This window comes from Neophocaena asiaeorientalis, unplaced genomic scaffold (assembly GCF_003031525.2).
Source record: "Neophocaena asiaeorientalis asiaeorientalis breed wild unplaced genomic scaffold, Neophocaena_asiaeorientalis_V1.1 scaffold108, whole genome shotgun sequence".
NCBI lineage: Eukaryota > Metazoa > Chordata > Mammalia > Artiodactyla > Phocoenidae > Neophocaena > Neophocaena asiaeorientalis.
Window position 1 is genome coordinate 3,232,459 of NW_020173770.1, and position 19,008 is coordinate 3,251,466.

The following is a 19,008-nucleotide window of genomic DNA, read 5'->3' on the forward strand; positions in this document are numbered from 1 at the left end:
GCCATCAGGAAGGCGGTGGAGCCCAATGCCACGGCCTTCATCGAAAACCGTGTTTAGTTTTGTCACCTCGTTTCGTTCTGCCCAAGGAATGTGGATACATCAGGGCACCTTTCCAACCACGAAGAAAGCTATTCCAGAAGCACACAGATTGGGATACAGCTAAGGCGCCCCAGCTCTGGTGGAACAAACAAAACCCTGATGCAGTGGGGTGACTAGAGAGCAAGGTGGGCAGTGGCCTGCCTCCTTCTAGAGAAGAAAAGTCACTGGGGGATGGGGAGGGTGGAAGCCCTCCCCACAACAAACCAAGGTAGGATTTGTGTGCCAATCTGAGAGAAGGAAGGAGAGCCTGGGCAATTCAGAGGCAGAAGCTTGCACAGGACCAGGAGTGGTGCTGAAGAAAGATGCCCGGGGCACCTCAGCACAAAACCAGCTGAGGACAGGTGCCAGGAAGGGCTTCATCTCAACTAGGAGAGGCCAGGTTCACAGAGGACACATAAAGGTGGTGAGGAGACACCAAATTATAATCAGTTGTTTATTCCTTTATAAGGAACATAACCAACAGAATGACATGTCATAGTGGCTAACATTTTAATAGAAAATTCCTTGTTATATTAATTAATTCACTTATAAATAAAATTGAATTAATTTCTTATCATTTTTACTTTTTTCTTGCTTATTGTAAGAATACACTTAAGATGAGATCTACCTTCTTACATCTTTACATGTACAATACAGGATCATTAACTCGAGGCACCACGTGTACAGCAGATCTCTAAAATGTATGCATCTTGCAAAACTTCAACGTTTCATCCTTTGACCAACACCTCCCCACTGCTCCCTCGGCACACCCCTGCCCCTGGCAACCACCATTCTGCTCTCTGCTCTAATGAGTGTGACTCCTTCAGAGATCTCATATGTGAGGATTCATGCAGAAACTGTCCATCTGCGACTGGCTTGGTTCACATCCAACAGTGGTCTTCAGGGTCTTCCATTTTTTTTTCATATGATGGGATTTCTTTTATTTTAAGGCTGAATAATATTTCATTGTACATATATATACCACATGTTCTTTACCCAGTCATCTGTCGATGGGCATTTAGGTTGTCTCCATATTTAGGTTGTTTCCATATTTCCATATTGTGAATAATGCTGCAACGAACATGGGAGTGCAGATACCCAGATTCTGCTTTTAATTTGTTAGAATACATAACCTGGAGTGAGAATGCTGGGTCATAGGGTAGCTCTATTTTTATTTTATTGAGGAACCTCCATACGCATCATTTTACATTCCCACCAGCTGTGTACATGAGTTCAAATTTCTCTACATCCTTGCAAACCCATGATTACCTTTCTTTTATTTTCTTCATAACAGCCATCCTAACAGGTGTGAGGCAATAGCTCACTGTGGTTTTTGATTTGCATTTCTCTGATGATTAGTGATGTTAAACAACTTTTCATGTACTTACTGGCCATTTGTCTGTCTTCGTTGAAGAAATGTCTATTCAAGTCCTTTGACCACTTTTTAATTGGTTTATTTGTTTTTTTGCTATAGAATTGTAGGAGTTCTTTATATATTCTGGATATTAATCCCTCATCCGACATGGGGTTTGCAAATATATTCTCCCATTACTTTTCATTTTATTGTTTCCTTCCTTTGTTGTGCAAAAGCTTTTTAGTTTGATGTAGTCTACTTGTCTTTTTGGTGCCATTTCCAAGAAATCATTGCCCAGGCCAAGGTCAAAAAGCTTTTCTCCTACGGTTTCTTCTAGGAATTTTATGGTTTCAGGTCTTACATTTAAGTCTTTAGTGTGTTATTAGTTGCTTTTTGTGTATGGCTTAAGCATGTATATTCTTTTGCAGGTGGATATCCAGTATTAACAACACTATTTGTTGTTCACAAATCACTTGTTAAGGTCACTTTCCTTTCTTCACTGTGTATTCTTGGTTTCCTGTCAAAGATCAGTTGACTGCATATGTGTGGGCTTATTTCTGAGCTCTCTCTTCTGTTTCATTGGTCTATATGTCTGTCTTTATGCCAGTACCACACTGTTTTGATTTCTATAGCTTTGTAACTTATTGTGAAACCAGGAGGTATAATGCCTCCATCTTTGTTCTTCTTTCTCAGGATTGCTTTGGATATTCAGGGTCTTTTGTGTTTCCACATGACTTTTAGAATTGATTTTTCAATGTCTGTAAAACATTCCACTGGAATTTTGAAAGCGATAACAATATTAAGTCTTCCAATCCATGAACATGAGATGTCTTTACATTTATTTGTGTCTCTTTAAATTTCTGTCATCAGTGTTTTGTAATTTTCAGTGTATAAGTCTTTCACCTCCTTGGTTAAGTTTATTCCTAAATATTTTATTCATTTTTATGCTACTGAAAATGGGATTGTTTTCTTAATTTCTTTTACAGGTAGTGTGTATAGAAATGCAACTTTTTTTTTCTATGTTGATTTTGTATCCTGCAACTTTTCTGAATTTGTTTGTTAGTTCTAACACTTTTTTGGAGGAGTCTTTAGGGTTCTCTACATATTAAGGTCATGTCATCTGCAAAGAGAGGTAATTTTACTTCTTCCTTTCTGATCTGGATGCCTTTTATTGCTCTTCCTTACTTAATTGGTCTGTCCAGACTTCCAGTACTATGCTGAATAGGAGGGGTGAGAGTGAGCATCCTGTCTTGTTTCCAATCTTAGAGAAAAACTATCAGTTTTTTACCACTGAGTATGATATTAGTTGACAATATATGCCCTTAACTATGTTAAGTTACATTCCTTCTATACCTAGTTCGTGGAGTTTTTATCATGAAAGGGTTTTGAATTTTGTCCAATGGTTTTTCTATATCTATTGAGATAATCTTATTATCCTTCATTCAATTAATGTAGTCTAGCACTTTTATTAATTTGTATATGCTGAGTCATCTTTGCATCCCAGAGATAAATCCCACTTGTTCCTGGCGTATGACCCTTTCAATGTGCTGTTGAATTCAGTTTGCTAGGATTTGGTTGAGGATTTTTGCATCTGTGTTCATCAGAAATGGTGGCCTATAGATTTCTTTCTTTTTTTTTTTTTGGTAGTGTGTTTGACTTTGGCATCATGGTAATGCTCATGGCATTAAATGAGTTTAGAAGTGTTGCCTGCTCTTCAGTGTTTTAGAAAAGTGTGAAAAGGATTGACATTAATTCTTCTTTAAATGTTGGGTAGTATTCACCAGTGCAGGCATCTTGTCCTGGACTTTTGTTTGTTGTAAGATGATTCAATCTCTTTACTCATTATTGGTCTGTTCAGACTTTCTATTTATTCATAATTCAGTCTCAGTAGGTTGTATGTTTCTAGGAATGTATCCATTTCTTCTAGGTTGCTGGCACGTTAAGTGTTCACAGTAGTCTCTTATGATCCTTTTTATTTCTACGGCATCAGTTGGAAGGTTTCCTCTTTCATTTATGATTTTATTTTTTTGAGTCTCCTCTCCTTTTTTCTTAGTAATTGAGCTAAAGGTTTGTCAGTTTTGTTTATCTTTTCAAAAACCCAACTCTTAATTTTATTGACGTTTTCTATCCTCTATTTTGTTTATTTCTTCTCTAATCCTTATTATTTCCTTCCTTTTGCCGACTTTAGGCTTAGGCCTAGTTTTCTTTTTTGGTTGTTGTTGTTCCTTGAGCTGTAAAGCTGGGTTGTTTATTTGAGATCTTTCTTCACCAGTAAGCCAACACTATAGATCAATGGACCTAACAGACATATACAAAACATTTCCCCTAACGGCAACAGAATACACATTTCTCTCAAGTGCACAAGGAACATTCTCCAGGATATGTCACACATTAGGTCACAAAACAATTGTTAACGAATTTAAGAAAATTGAAATCATACCAAGTATCCTTTCCTACCATGATAGAATAAAGCTAGAAATGAATAACAGAAGGAAAATTGGAAAATTCACAAATACTTGAAAGTTTAAAACTGCACTCCTGAACAATCAATGGGTCAAAGAGGAAATCAAAAATTATCTTGAGACAAATGAAAAGACAACATACCAAAACTTTGTGATGCAGCAAAAGCCATACTAAGAGGGAAGTTTATAGTGATAAATGCCTATGTAGAGGAAATCAAAAATTATCTTGAGACAAATGAAAAATGAAAAGACAACATACCAAAACTTTGTGATGCAGCAAAAGCCATACTAAGAGGGAAGTTTATAGTGATAAATGCCTATGTTAATTTCTTATCTTAAACACACATATCCTTTATTGTTTTGATTGTACAAGTACTCAGCCTACCACCACCTGGTGGCAGTATACCTAAATACAGGGTCTAGTTTTGAGTTGGAGAATAAACCCTTTGGAAGGTAGATTACGTGAAACTGAATACAATAAGTGATGGACTATATAACAGTAGGATGAGCTACATGCTTTGATTCATGAGAAACGGAGAGAATGGTAGTTCTGCCCAGGAGCAAGAGTTCCAAGGCAGAGCTCTGCTCACCTGACACAAGAGGGCGCTCTCTTGACTTTTCTGTTTTCTCCACCAATCAGATTTCCTTCCCTTTACTTGGGTCTCCCATCTCTTATTCACTGAAAGCACTTACTGCAAAGGTAGCAGTTGCTCTCGGAAGGACAGAAGCTGTTCAGATTTTTAAGATGCCCCAAAGCTGACAAACAGGGCCAGCGGCATCGCCCACCACCGAGTCATGATGTTCTGATGCCCTGAAGTCCCAGTTACTCACCAAGGTTGTACCACATGTCCCTGATTTCGAAGCCAATCTGTCTCCTCATATCTCCGTACCTGAAAACCAGGGACAGGAAAAATGCTGAGTCACTCTATGGAGCATTTGAAAATCAGACTTGGATTATTTTTAAGTGCAATGAAACTCTCCCATCCCTGAGACAAATAAAGAGAGTGTCAAGCATCAACTTCTTTTGCCACCAAAAGGAACTGAAGGAGGAGGAACCCGGCTAGGGATCTCATTTTCCCATCACCACAGATTACATAAGATCCTCCCCTCTGTGGAAACATGGGGGAGGTGGTGGAGAGAAATGAAAGTATTTTCCTTTCTTCAGTCCCTAATGGCAGGAGAAAGAGAACCCGGCTCCTTGGCTTGAGGGGCAGTTTGTTTTCCACGCATGTTATAAGCATCCAGGAACCAGACACCAAATGACATCCTACAGCCCGGCACACAATAAGCAGTTCTCACATGTTAAATTAAGCCCTGGAGTCTTAGACAATCAGAGCAGGGAAGGCCTCTTCCATACAGCTCCCGGCTCCTGGCTCTTTCTTTATCATTTTCAATGTAAGGAAGGGCTTAACACCAAAAGATGTCAACAAACATTCCCGTTTTTACGTACCAGCAAAAATAAATGCTAATTTTCTTCCCAGTGGGTCAGCAGAGGGGGGGGGTGTGTTTCATGAGTAAACAGAATTTGATGTTTCAGAAGATAAACCTTTATTAGTTTGTGAGCAATTTAACATTTTCCTTTATTGCCTGAGGAAAAGGCTGATTCTATTACCAATGATAATTTACAAAATTATCCTACAGCGTCAAGTGTAGCAGCTGTGGCGTGGCGCCTGCTCTGTGCGTCCTTATGTCAGCTCATGTGGGAAGAAAAGCTCTGACTACAGATGACCGACGTGTGCCTCCACAGGTAGAGATCCGGCTGGTACCTCCACAGCCCCAGCTGGCTGCTACCCTTTAGCAAAGTCTCGGGTACGCTAAGCACCCGTCTGTCACTTACAGCAGGAAAGGACAGCAGACCCTGCGAGAAGCTCAACCAGGAAAGATGAACACACCCGGCAGCTCCTCTTTGGAGAATTCAACCTTGGGAGCATCACAGCCGGACAGATGCAGGGCTTCCACTGTAACCGTGGAGAAACTGAAGTGAGAGGGCGGTGTTGTACCCCTTCCTCCGAGGACAAGCTGGTCCTCTGAGGTGAATGTGTTACCTTCCAGTCCAGCCTGACACCAGCTGAGCGCTGGTGCAGGTGAATTCGGTGAGTGAGAGAGAGGGGATCTCTGCCCAGGAATGCTCCCAGCACCAAGCCACAGGGAGCAGGGACCAGGTCACCCTTCTGCGCCTCGCTGGCACCCAGAAGTGCCCCAGGGGCACAAGATCTGAGCACCAGTGAGGCGTGCACCCTTTTGAGGCTTGCAGAGCCATTTTCTAATGCCCATTTTGCTCCTGTAGGAATGACAGAGGGGTCCCAGCACCCAGGCCTGGAGAGGATGTGGGTGGCTGCATGATGACCGGGAAGACCGTCCTCTGGGCATTTACCAAGAGAATAGGATCGGGGAGAGGAAAGCCACGCTCCATCCACTGCAGATGCTTCCTCCTCAGGCTGGAGGGGTCCGCGCTGTCCAGAGGGATGAGCTGCCTTTCAGGGGAGCAGGTGTCTGGGGAGGTGAGGAGTGTGGCATCGCAGGGAGGACCCCGAGAACGTAAACACCCCAGCCCCTGCTGCCAGGTGTTCAGACCTCAACACAGTGAGGACGCCAGAGGCCCAGAGGAGGCGAGAGCCTGTCCCAGGGGTGGGCCTGTCCATTAACTCAAGCTTAAAGACTCTTAACTGCCAAGCAACTCCTTCTCAGCCCGGAACAGTATCTCTTGAAAAATACGAATGGTTAAAGCCAGGCTGATCTCCATCAGTGTCTGTGCCTTGCTGGCCCCTGACTCAACTTCCTCTCCCAGGTCTTACAATAATTCAAATCAAACCCAAACTTCAGAAAGATAAAGCGCAGGCCAGCCTTGGCAGCAGCGGGCTCACGGGTTGGGTTTGGATCACCAGGAGTGACCCAATGGATGCCTCAGGCCCTACAGTGACTGCTGTCTGTCCAGAGCTGGACTTGACCCGGGGACCCCAGGAGGCGTGTGAGGAGAGGGAAGCCGGCCCCGTCCTGTCTCTCCGCCCAGCGCCTCTGCCCCTGGTGCCGGCGGAGCGTGAGGGGCTCAAGGATGCCTGGGTTACATTTTTCAGTGACACTTCACTGTCTTCTACGTGGGGAATGACGTGTCTTCACAGCATTTCAGAACGGGGGGATTAGCAAAGATCTGAGTGCACGTCGCTCGGGAGAGTAAAGCCTCTGGTAGAAAGGTGCTAAAAATGCCATTATAATAGTCAAATAAGACACAGGTGCTCGAGGCTGGTACAAGATGAGTACAGAGCTGGAAGGTAAAGGGCAGGACCGAATCTCTCCAGCAGTAAGACTGATCTTTTCTCTCATTTTAATAAGAAGGCAGCTTTGACAAATCTATACACTTCTCAGCGCAATCCCCCAATGGAGTCACAGCTGTCACCAGAATTTAAGAGGGATTCCTGAACCATTTGTAATCCTTGCCCCAAGGAGGAGAAAAAAGCAGTAATGGAGAGTATCTGGGATCATGCTCCTACCTGGAGAGAGAATTCCAGAGCTGGTGGCAGCCTTAGAGACCGTTACTAAGTCCATGACTAATGATTTACAGTTGAGGGAACTGAACTAGTCCTGGGGGGGAAGCAAAATGCCTTGGCCATGGTCACAGGGCAAGGGGAGAAGAGATGGCACAAGTCTCCAGACTCCCAAAGAATTCCTGTTCTTCACCCCCAGCATGCATCTCGAGGACCAGAGAGGGCAGACTTCCACGATGTCACAGCACAGCACTGTGTCTCACCCCTCAAAGTGCATGTGTGGTGTGTTTCATTTGATTTGATTCTCACAGTAAGACCACAAGGTGAGGAAGAAGACGTTCCCGTAGCTATCTTCCCACTGAGGAAGCAGAGATTCCTGGGGGTGAAATGACGTGCCTGTTTCTGAAAGCCGGAGTCACCCGGTACTCCCCACCACACCCAGGTTGCCTGTACCCACCCACAAAGTGAGTGGACAACTTCAAATGGCCAGCCCAAGGGAGCTCCCAGGAGGCATCCTCTAGACAGCCCAGGTAGATCGCAGATCCCACATCCAGGCCTGTAACTCTGACCCAAATAGCATGACTTAGCACCTGCTTTCCTGAATCTTTGCCCCCAAAAGCAGAAATCCCATGTCCACCAGAGATAGCCCAAGCCTGGGGGTAAGACCAACCTGAGACCAAATCTAAGCACACTGGGAAAATTACCTGACCACTCTGACCCTTGGTCTCCCCATGTGTAGTACTGGGATAATGACGGCATAATGCTCATCCATCTCCCAGGCCTTTGGGAGAACAAGGACACGGTGCCCTCGTCTGTCCTAACAAGCAACGAAGCCAGGCTGGTCCTTCCTTTAAAAGTTCAGAGTGGGCCTCATCACAGCATCCCCTTCATGGTTGCAATGGTCTTTTATTTTATTATTTTTTTTGTGGTACACGGGCCTCTCACTGTTGTGGCCTCTCCCGTTGCGGAGCACAGGCTCCGGACGCGCAGGCTCAGCGGCCATGGCTCACGGGCCCAGCCGCTCGGCGGCATGTGGGATCTTCCTGGACCGGGGCACGAACCCATGTCCCCTGCACCGGCAGGCGGACCCCCAACCACTGCGCCACCAGGGAAGCCCTGCAATGGTCTTTTAGATTAATTTGTTCTGTAAGCATTATTCATTGTTTAATGAGTTACTAAATGCTTACTGAAGGCCAGGCACAGAGCTAATATGGGGCCACTAATATAATGTGGGAAAGAGACACAATCCACAGACCTGAGGGACTATTAGCATGCAGCAGAGATGGGCATTAAACAATCATACGAGACTCACACATATATGTATATATAGTAGTTTTTTTGGTTATTATTTATGTTTTTTTGGAGGCCATGGTCACAGTTCTTTAGGAAAAACTGGAGGAGTGGGTCCAGGTTGGCTGTGGGAGAAGCTCTCTTAGAGAGTAATATTTACCCAAGATTTGAAGAAGGAAAGGTGCAATCCAGACAGAGAGGGGAAGAGACCAGCAGGTGCAAAGGCCCTGTGGTGGGCGGGTGGGGGTAGGTGAGCATACGGACCAAAGAAGGCAGTGAGACTGGAGGACAGGGAGCTTGCCTGACTCCTTCCCCTCAAGAGGAGGGGTGTGCTGTGAACCAAGGCTGCAGAGGCAGGTTTATAAGTATTTTTTTTAAGTTTCAAAAACGCTTTTGCAATAAGAAATATACTTTACTAAGCAGCATGCATAAAAATGTACGTATACAAAAGTTCTATGAAATAATACTTAACTTTACTACCTGCCATCAACTCTGATGCTTCCTTATATTCTATTTCACTGAAAAAAAAAAAAAAAAAGGGAAAAAAATGTATGTGGTCTTGGGTCGTGTGGGTTGACTTGTGTCTTCCATAGAGATCTGTTAAAGCCCTAACCCCTACTACCTGTGAATGTGACCCCCTAAAGAGGGTGTTTACAAGATGTAATCCTGTTAAGATAAGGTCATGCTGGATGGGGCGGGCCTTAAATCCAAGAACTGGCATTATTATAAGGAGAGGGATACATTTAGAGACACAGACAAACAAGGCTGAAGGCCACGTGAAGAGGGAGGCAGAGACGAGAGTTATACAGCCACGGCCACGGAGCACCAGGGATGGGGGCCACCCACCCCCAGAAGATAGGAGAGAGGCACGGACAAGGTCTTCCCTCTGAGCTTCCAGAAGGAACCAACTCTGCTGATGCCTTGGCTTCAACCCCTGGCCTCTGTAACTGTGAGGCAATAAATTTCTGTTGTTTCACTTAGTTTGTGTTGTTACATTATGGCAGATGACTCTAAGAAATTAATACAATGGCCCATTAAGTTGCTATCCCAGCCCAGTGAAGGGCTGAGATGCACAATTTAAAAACTGCTATCTTAAGGAAAGGAAACAGAATAAGAAGGCCCAACACCAAGACTTGAGGACCTCTTGCACTTAATGGGTGGAGGGAGGAGTCTGAGCCTGACAAGGGAGCAGCGGAGAGGCCAAAACGCTAGGAGGGAAACCTACAGAGGGGTTCTGGGAGCCCAGGACAGAGCTGGCCCGCAGCCAGCATCGGGAGTGGGTGTGGGTGTGCAGTGAGAGAGGCACGGAGGGAGCTGGAGGGAGATGATGGGTGGGGTGAGACACTGTTATTTTTATGGGAAAGACTGGTAAGTTCTGGGGAGGTGGGAGGAGACGGGACCCCAAATGTGACGGATGGGAATAAGCCTTACTAGACACAGGGGTCTGATGTGTCCTCCACTGCATAAAGTTTTATCACGTTCAATAAAATTCAGCATCACTGGGCAGGGGGATGAGGGGGTGGTGGTGGTGGTGGGATGAACTGGGAGATTGGGATTGACATATATACTCTAATATGTATAAAATAGATAACTCAGGAGAACCTGCTGTATAAAAAAATAAAATTAAAAAGTTTTTTTAAGAAAGAAAATAAATACGTGCACACAAAAAAATTCAGCATCACTAAAAGAAGATGTGGTATATATTTACAATGGAATATTACTCAGCCATAAAAAAGGAATGAAATAATGCCATTTGCAGCAACATGGATGGACCTAGAGATTGTCACACTGAGTGAAGTAAGTCAGACAGAGAAAGACAAGTACCATATAGTATCACTTGTATGTGGAATCTAAAGTATAATACAAATGAATTTATTTATAATACAGAAAGAGACTCAGAAAACAAACTTACGGCTACCAAAGGGGAAAGGGATTGGAGGAGGAATAAATTAGGAGTATGGGATTAACAGATACACACTACTTTATATAAAAGAAGTAAGCAATAATGATTTACTGTATAGCACAGGGAACTATATTCACTATCTTGTAACAACCTATAATGGAAAATAATCTGAAAAAAATATGTAACTGAATCACTTTGCTGTACACCAGAAACTAACACAATGTTATAAATCAACTATACTTCAACTAAAAAAAAAAAAGAATACAGCATCGCTAATGCATGTGGGACACTTAATTAACTCTTCGAAAAGGACCTTAGCACAGGTTACAGCTTGTTGAGTCCATCTCCTTGGGTCCCCTTCTATTTCTTAGTACATAGTGAATTTATCTGGAATAATTTGAGTCTCTTGGGAAAAAAATTAGCACAAACACAAATAATTTCCTTTTATAATTTGGGACGTTCAACTCCAGCTTCAGATTAGGTCACACTGCAAAGCAAGGCTTGTCACTGTGTACTTCTTTCCTTTTGGTTTCCCTAAAAAGTAATGTGTACAGTATGAATGAACACACTGATGTTTCAGAACCCAGTGTTTGGAAACATTGTGATATTTTGGTCCAGTAGTGAAACCTGTCCTCTTAGAAGAGGCAGTGAGCTGAGGATAGACTTCTATAGGAAAAACGAAACGAACCAGAAAAGGATGGGAAACATCCCGGGACCAACTGGGGAGAGGGTACCATGAAGAACCCACATTAATCACCTAGGTTCAAATCCACTGACCTGGGCTTGGCCATCACGCTTTACCCTCTCGGGCTGGAATTTTTAAATGGGCATTTTATGCTTAGAGCTGCTGGAGGCCCATTCATGAACCCCTTTCCTCTTCAAGAAGGCAGTCTGGTCCTGAACACAGAAGGCCAGCTGCAGTCACATCGCCCCATTGCCCCAACGCTAGGACACACGATGTCTTACAAACTAAAATGGTCAAGCTGGCTGCTAATCCAAAGCCAACTCTTTCACATTTGACTCATACTTCCGGAGCCCCCGTAACGTACAAGGCGTGGGGGATGGGGGATGGGGCATTCATGAAGGTCAGGGTTAGCATTCTGTCACCTTCTCTGTCTTTGTTAGGAGTCACTAGCGCCAAGGATGTCTGAAGGTGAGTCAGTTAAATGTTCTCATTATGGACTTTGATTCCTAGAGGTTATTTATTTTGTGGATCATTGCCAAATCTTGTATTCAGTTTGGGTTTGACTTAATCAGTGTTCTGCACGCTATATGGCCCATTCTTTGATGTTACTCCCATGTGCTTTGGGGAATGCCTTTGGAATAAATATCCTAATTATCTCCCCAACCTAGGTCACCAGGAGGACGGGAAGCTTAACAAGAGGGAACGAACAGGCAGATCTTCTGATACTGGGATTTTCTGTTGTTCTGAGACACAGCGCTGTGGACCAGGCAGGCGGGAGAAGGTGCAGGCCGCAGCAGAGAGGAAGGGCCGTGCTGGGGGCGCGAGGGGGCTCATGCCGAAGCCCTGGGATGGATTCACAAACCCTACAGCAGTAGACGAGCTGACGTGGACAGCCAGAGGCTACTAAACTGGGGGGCATCTCTCCACTTTCAGACCCCACGGCCTTTCCCTCTAGAAGAAAATAACCCCCTGAATTACGCTCCACTGTGCCGGAAATCAGCAGCCCGCCATTCGCTCAGACGCCTGGGGTTAGTCCCCGTGTCACCTGGTCCCTCGCACCTTTACCCCAAGTTCCGATCACTCCAGGCCCGGCCACTCACTTATGCTTCAGCAACGCACAGAGTGGGCCCTGCCCCTTAGGACGCGATGACCCCTTTTGGGAATGGCTGTTTGCTGACAAGGGGGTCAGTCAATCAGTCTCGTGAACATCTCAGCCACCTTCGCCACCCAGGCCGAGTCCTACATGCCCACCTCCGGGCTGCCAAGGCACCTGGGGAGCACTTACGTTCTACTCCAATCATGTAATTTTGCACAGCTACCTGCCCCCTCTGACTGTGAACTTTGTATCTCTGGGTGCCAAGCACCAGGACTCTAGTGCCATGAGTACATGGCACAATGTGAAACAAATTAAAACATTTCTAAGACTAGAAAATTTAAGCATTTGGGTAGGACCATCTCCTAATATTTCTCATGCAGGTTTTGCTATTTAGAAATTAAAATTGCACATGGATGATAAAGTGTTTAAGGTGTAGCAAGAGGCAGGGTGAATACAACAAACAGGTGAACCCATGTTTTATCTTAGCCACACAGCCTCATAGGCCAAGAGCGCTTAACATAGATGCTGGAAATTCCTTCTCCTACGCAGCCTGTCATGGCCACACACTGAACCTGTGCCCCTGGGAGAGGGCCCCTCGGGCTGCACAGGAGCTGAGACCTCCTGCAAAGACCATTTCTGAAATGTTTGGGGCTTTTTCCCTCGGGGGATCCATGGGACAATTTCAAAGGGAAAATCTGGAGTCTCTCCTTGCCACGGCTGTGAGAGAGAGAATTCTAAAAGCCCAATTCAGAGGCCCTCTGGGAGGGGTGACACCAGCTGGCTGTGTTTAATTTTCCTTGGCTTTGAAGCTTCAGAAGGCACAGCACGATGTGGGAAGCAAACATTTTCTCTGGTGGACAAGGCCCTGTGTGGTGAATGCATGTATTCGTGTCGCTCTAGCTTAGATTTTAACGCTCTCACACCAACAAGGAAAGGGCCCAGGGAGAGAGACGGGCCCCGCCCTGACCGGAGAATGCTCACATCAAATGGTTTTATTCTCCGAACTGTGAAGGAGACGTCAGCTCTTTTCAGGCAGATTTCCGGTTTAAACTCAATTCTTCTCCACAGGCATCTCTAAGGGTAGGATGTGCTACAAGCTTGGCAAGGAATGGGCACCAGTGTCGGCTGGAGCTGGGTCTGGACCCCGGCCTCACCCCACGTGAGCACTGCACACAGGTGGGCAGGACAGGATAACCAGGGCTCTGGAGGGCTGTGGTGGGGAGAGGCTAGGGCCGAGTCCTGTGTGTGCTGGTTACTAGTGTTTCCATTACAAACAGCTTTCGCCATGACAGCCTTTCATCAAGGACAACACGCTGGGAGCCACCCCTAACTTCCTGGGAGCACTGAGGGAATGTACATTTCACAAAGTGGTAGCATCCCTGTTGAGCCAGTCCCCGGAAGGTGCTGCCTAGAAGAGTCTGTCTCCTGGGCCCAGATGAGGGATAAACTCTGCTGGCTCGGAGGAGGGGGCATCTTCCCTGCCATCGCCGCTGGGCACCCACTGGGCCCACGCCACCCGGGGCGCATTTCCCTTTCTGAAGAAGGAACACTTGTCTCTATCAACGGCCAACAGACCAGTCACTCAAATGCAGAAGCTTGAAGGAAAGACAGCCGATGTTTTGTTTTGGTTTTGTTTTCTTTTCAGCTGCTACACGTGGCATGAGGGATCTTAGTTCCCCGACCAGGGATCAAACCTGGGAAGCAGGGAGTCTTAACCACTGGGAAGGGAAGCCAGGGAAGTTCCAAGATGACCCGATGAAAGCTGACTTTTAGGTGGCTCAGGGAAGGATTTAAGGTTCTAAAAGCAGCCCAGCTAAACGTCTCGGGCTCTGAACTGCCCGAGTTAGAATGACTCTGTGAGACACGGGACCCTGGTTCACAACCAGCTTCACTTCCTTGTCTGGAAAATAAAGATGATAAGAGAACCTATGGAATAGTTTTGGGTTTTGTTCGAATGATTCTATGTGGAAAATGCATAAAACGTTCTTAGGAAGTCACTTGCAGGTCACGCGTGCTCTGTAAATATCGGCTGAACTACTTCTTACTCCCCAGGGATAGCGTGCTTTCCATTTGGTCTGCAAGGGAGACACACTCTCCTGGGATACTAGGAGGGCTGAGTGGCTGTCCCCTTCTGAGAGGCCCTGGAATCTCTAACCTCAGTGATGGTACCAGGCTGGCAATGCCTTGGAACCGTCAACACGGCTCAGAGGGATTACGAAGTGATGAACAGGGACAGATGACTTAGCAACGTGATGTACCGATGGAAGGGGCCCCCAGAGAACTGAGACGCTGGTGAAACTGAGGCAGAGAGAGAGGTGGCAAGGCCCTCAGAGTGCCCAAGGGTTGCAAAGAAACCCACGTAAGGGTTCTTTTCCTGACCCTGGACCAGGAGCTGTTCGGGATGCAGTGCTGAAGGAGCCAGGCAGGGATCCTGGCTTCCCCGGGGCTTCTCAGACGTTTTCAGGATAATCCAAGGGCTAGTTAAGCGCTTTCAGATCTCCCACCTGGAAGAGGACCGGGGTCATCTCTTGCAAAGAAGGAACCCCAGATGACTCATCACTCTGCGATGAGCTGTGCCACAATCCCAAGACGCCAACAGCTTCCGTCAGAAGCTTCCTTGTTTGAAGCAGCGTTGGCGAATTAAGCAACACAGCAAACCATACGTGGTGTGACATGAGCACGGTGTGCAGCAAAAGCAATTATCTCCCGAACCTCCCATTCTGTTCGGTGCTAATAGTCCTGAATGACACTGACCTGCAACCCACCAGAATGAAGCTGCAGCTTTAGATCTGCATTCATGGGTTACAAAAGGCAATACTCAATTCACGGTGTGAAACCACCCTCTCGTTACACCATGATTACATCTCAACTGGTACCCAGTTGGCTTAGAAGACGCAAGAAGACTGTGCTAATAGAACTGCAGGCTCCTGCCCGTGCATTTGGGGCTACGTGGACTTACTTGTTAAGGATTTTCCCTCTCTTTGCACTTGAAAAATTCTCCAGCTGCAAGGACTCTTGAGTGAGGAAAGCGACAGCCAGGTGAAAATAGTTGTTCCACAGCTGAAACCAAAAAGGGGAGATGCTAAGGTGCCGAACCCATTAATAGAGGATCTCGGAAACGCTCCGAGACGCTTAGAACAGCATTTGCCCAGCACACACTTCTGAAAGGTTTGAAAGCCACACTCTCTACGTACACACTGCTAATCAGCCACCCACGGTGTGGTTCAGGGCTGAGCATGCGCTCTGACGGTGCATGCAGTCAGATCCCAGCTCAGCCACTTACTTGGGCAGACACTCTAACCTCTCTGTGCCTCGGTTTCCTCAGGTACCTACCTGATAGGACTGCTAAAGGACGGAGGGAGTAAAGGCATGCGGTGCCCATCCAGTGGTGCCGGGAGCACGGTAAGCACGTAATAAATGTTAGCTGTTATTAATACTGTATTATGGAGCCCCTTACCTCATAGTATACAGCAAGTCCCCTACATACGAAGGAGTTCCGAGAGCGCGTTCGTAAGTCCAGCTTGGTCGTAAGTCCAACAAAGTCAGCCTAGGTACCCAACTAACACAATCAGCTATATACCACTGCTTTTACGCTTGCTTCCGGACGTCCTGGGCTTGAAATAAAGACACGGTACTACTGTACTCTATACAGTACCGTAAAGTACACAAAAGCACAACCACTTGTAGAGGACGCACGCAAGGGACAATGTACACCAGACGCGTGAACTAACGTACGTGATTGGACATGCGAACGCACATTTGCATTTTTGAAAGTTCACAACTTGAAGGTTCGTAGGTAGGGGACTTACTGTATAGATTTCTATAATTTATCATTTTTATGAGACTAAAAATATATACACACTAGAAAATTGAGGAAAACGTAAAAAGATCCAACATTTCATATGTCAAGGACTTACAGACTGTACGTGGCTTAAATGACAATTTACTATAAAACGATTTTGTCCTCGTAAAGCTCTTCACTGGAAGCTCTGTGTATCTGGACACAGTATTCCATAAAAGTGTTCTTCAACAAGAAGTGTTATGTAGATTCCTAAAGTCATGAAACTAAGACTCCCTGATTAGGTCAATGTTTAAGACCAGGTGAAGAAAATTTAAATGAAGGACGAATTCTTGGATCATGAATGGGGGCTTTTCGCTTGAACTCAATAAATGACACGGGCATACCCCTCACTGCCCAGGGGAGAAACCTGGGATTTATGCTGGGCTTTGTCCCTCACAGCATCCCACCGTTTCAATCAGCAAGTCCTTCTGCTTCCCCTTATAAATCCCTCCCAGGCCCACCCACTTTGTCTCAGTGCTGGGGTATCACCCACCCGAGGTCGGCATCATCCCTCGCAGACCGGAACAGCCTGCTTCCTGTTTCCTGTCCTCGCCTTGTCCCACAGGGCAGCCAGAGGGAACTGACACTAATCTGAGGGGGCCACACCCCAGCTCAAACCTCTTCAGGAACTTCCCACACGTTTCCGGTCAGAACAGAGTTTGAAGGGGAGTCCCACTGCCTGGTTCCCTCTGCTTCTGCCTTGCAGCAGCCTTTCCATCCATACTCTGCACCCTTGTCTTCCCATCAGATCCTCGAGCTGATGCTCTCCCCACCCCTGGGCCTTTGCAGATGCCGGGTCCACCCAGCTCTCCTCCCTCACTGGGTCTTAGCATACCAGGACCAGGTGTGTTCGCCCTCTCCGCGCCCTCAAGCACCTCGGTCTGTCCCTACAGTCCTGCCCTAATCGTCCTCCCTTTACACTCCACAATACACAGGGTGGGGGTAGGATTCCTGGTCCGGGGCAGAGCCTGGCTCAAAGTAAGTGATCCATCAGGAATAATCAATATTTGAGGGATGAACCCACGGGGATTTCTCAAATACAAATGAAAACTCTATGGACACTTCCTCCAGATTGCTTCTGTCTGCATCCTCTCTCAGAAGGCGGCACCCGAGGGTGGGGGAGCGCAGGTGAGAGATAAGCGGGGAGACCCTCCCCCGCCCGGGAACTGCAGCAAGGGGCTCAGAGACTGGCCATCACAGATACTCCTCAGCGGACCATGCCTGTACCACAGGATACTTCAGGGGAACTTTCACCTGCTCTCAGTGGGAAAGAGCTGGACAGAGTTTCCATCACGTGTCCAAGCTCCAAGGTGCCTTCAATGATCTTAGGAAGAAATTTGTGGGTATTGGTTTTCTCATTTACAAAACAGGGATAATATTCATTGCATCAAATGAGATGGTTACACAGAGTTACGTACAAACAAGGTGTTAACAGTAATGACTCTATTTCCAGCGACCAGAGAAGCAAGAGGAAACTTTCCAGCATGGATGTAGCTGAGAGTGTAGTGGGCTTCGTTCATCCGGCGCTCCTCAGGAACTGGCATTTCTTCAGGAACAGAGCAGCTCGTTCCCAGGTAAGGGCTGGTCTTCCCATTTCACAGATGAGGTTCAGAGACTTGCTCCAAACCACAAAAAAAACACATGAAGCAGAACAAGGGTCTCCGGCGGGCCATCCTGGACCTCACAGGCCATACTCTTTCCTGCCCACGAAGGCACTTTCTCTTTTAGGCCTTTTTATAATAAAAGGGGTGACTCAAATCAATAACGTACAAGTTGCTTCCTTTGTTTTTGGAACTAACACCTCCCTGCTATCGCCACCCACCTCCCAGCAGTGCCCTCCTCTCACAGCACTGGCAGTGGTCCCTGGCCACGTTTGGGTGAGGGGCACCACTAGAGCAGGACCCAGAACGTATTTTTTTTTTTTGCGGTACGCGGGCCCCTCACTGCTGTGGCCTCTCCCGTTGTGGAGCACAGGCTCCAGATGTGCAGGCTCAGCGGCCATGGCTCACGGGCCCAGCCGCTCCGCGGCATGTGGGATCTTCCCAGACCGGGGCACGAACCCGTGTCCCCTGCATCGGCAGGCGGACTCTCAACCACTGCGCCACCAGGGAAGCCCTCAGAACGTATTTTAATGTATACCTGCTGCCCATAGAAACAACATCGACAAAAATATGAATGTGTCTTTTTAAATGCCAGTTTCACTAATTCTGTATTCCTTCTCTTCGCTCACACAGTGGCCAGGATGACAGCTGAGCCACAGGTCTCCTGAAGACCCTGCCCTGGGAGATATTTAGGGGAACTGCGTAGTCCAATGCCCTGAAGAAGGCGGCTCCCTCGTGGCCCACGTGCCTGGCGACTCAGTTTCCACCTGTAAAGCAAGACTGGGACCCACAGGAGATTTTTATACCCTTAGGAAAGAGGAGGCTGCCTATCATGCACATCAAAAATCCCCTGGCCGTTGTCAGAGCCTGAACGGGACGAGGGGCCCCCAGGAGTTGGCAGTACCTGGCATGGGGGGCAGGGGTCATGACTTCCGTGATGCTCCTCCCAAGGGTGCAGCCTGGGTCTAAGCACTGGGGAACCTGAGGCAACCCAAGTACAGGGCCGTCTGCAAACCCAGACCCGGGCTCTGCAAGAGTGCCGAGGATAGAACAGCCAGGAAGGAGTGAGCAACTGTTGTAGCCTGAAGGAGACGAAAGACACACAGAAACTGAACGCATCGGGGGAGGGAGGGATGAACAGGAGGAGGACGAGGATTTTTAGGGCAATGGAACTGGATGCAAGTCATTCTCCATTTGGCCAAACCCACAGAGTGGA

At 46.7% G+C, this 19,008-nt stretch overlaps 1 protein-coding gene across 2 annotated transcripts in view; it reads right to left on the bottom strand.

Moving 5' to 3' along the window:
- The window catches only part of DOCK1 (dedicator of cytokinesis 1), a 463,294-nt gene that overhangs the window by 91,216 nt on the left and 353,070 nt on the right, over positions 1 to 19,008 (bottom strand). For both annotated transcript variants that reach the window (XM_024751569.1, XM_024751568.1), the window contains exons 28-29: positions 15,310 to 15,410; positions 4,726 to 4,784 (exon numbers count right to left, since the gene is read on the bottom strand). In XM_024751569.1, coding sequence (XP_024607337.1) covers positions 4,726 to 4,784; positions 15,310 to 15,410 — 160 coding nt within the window. The remainder of the gene's footprint in view (positions 1 to 4,725; positions 4,785 to 15,309; positions 15,411 to 19,008) is intronic.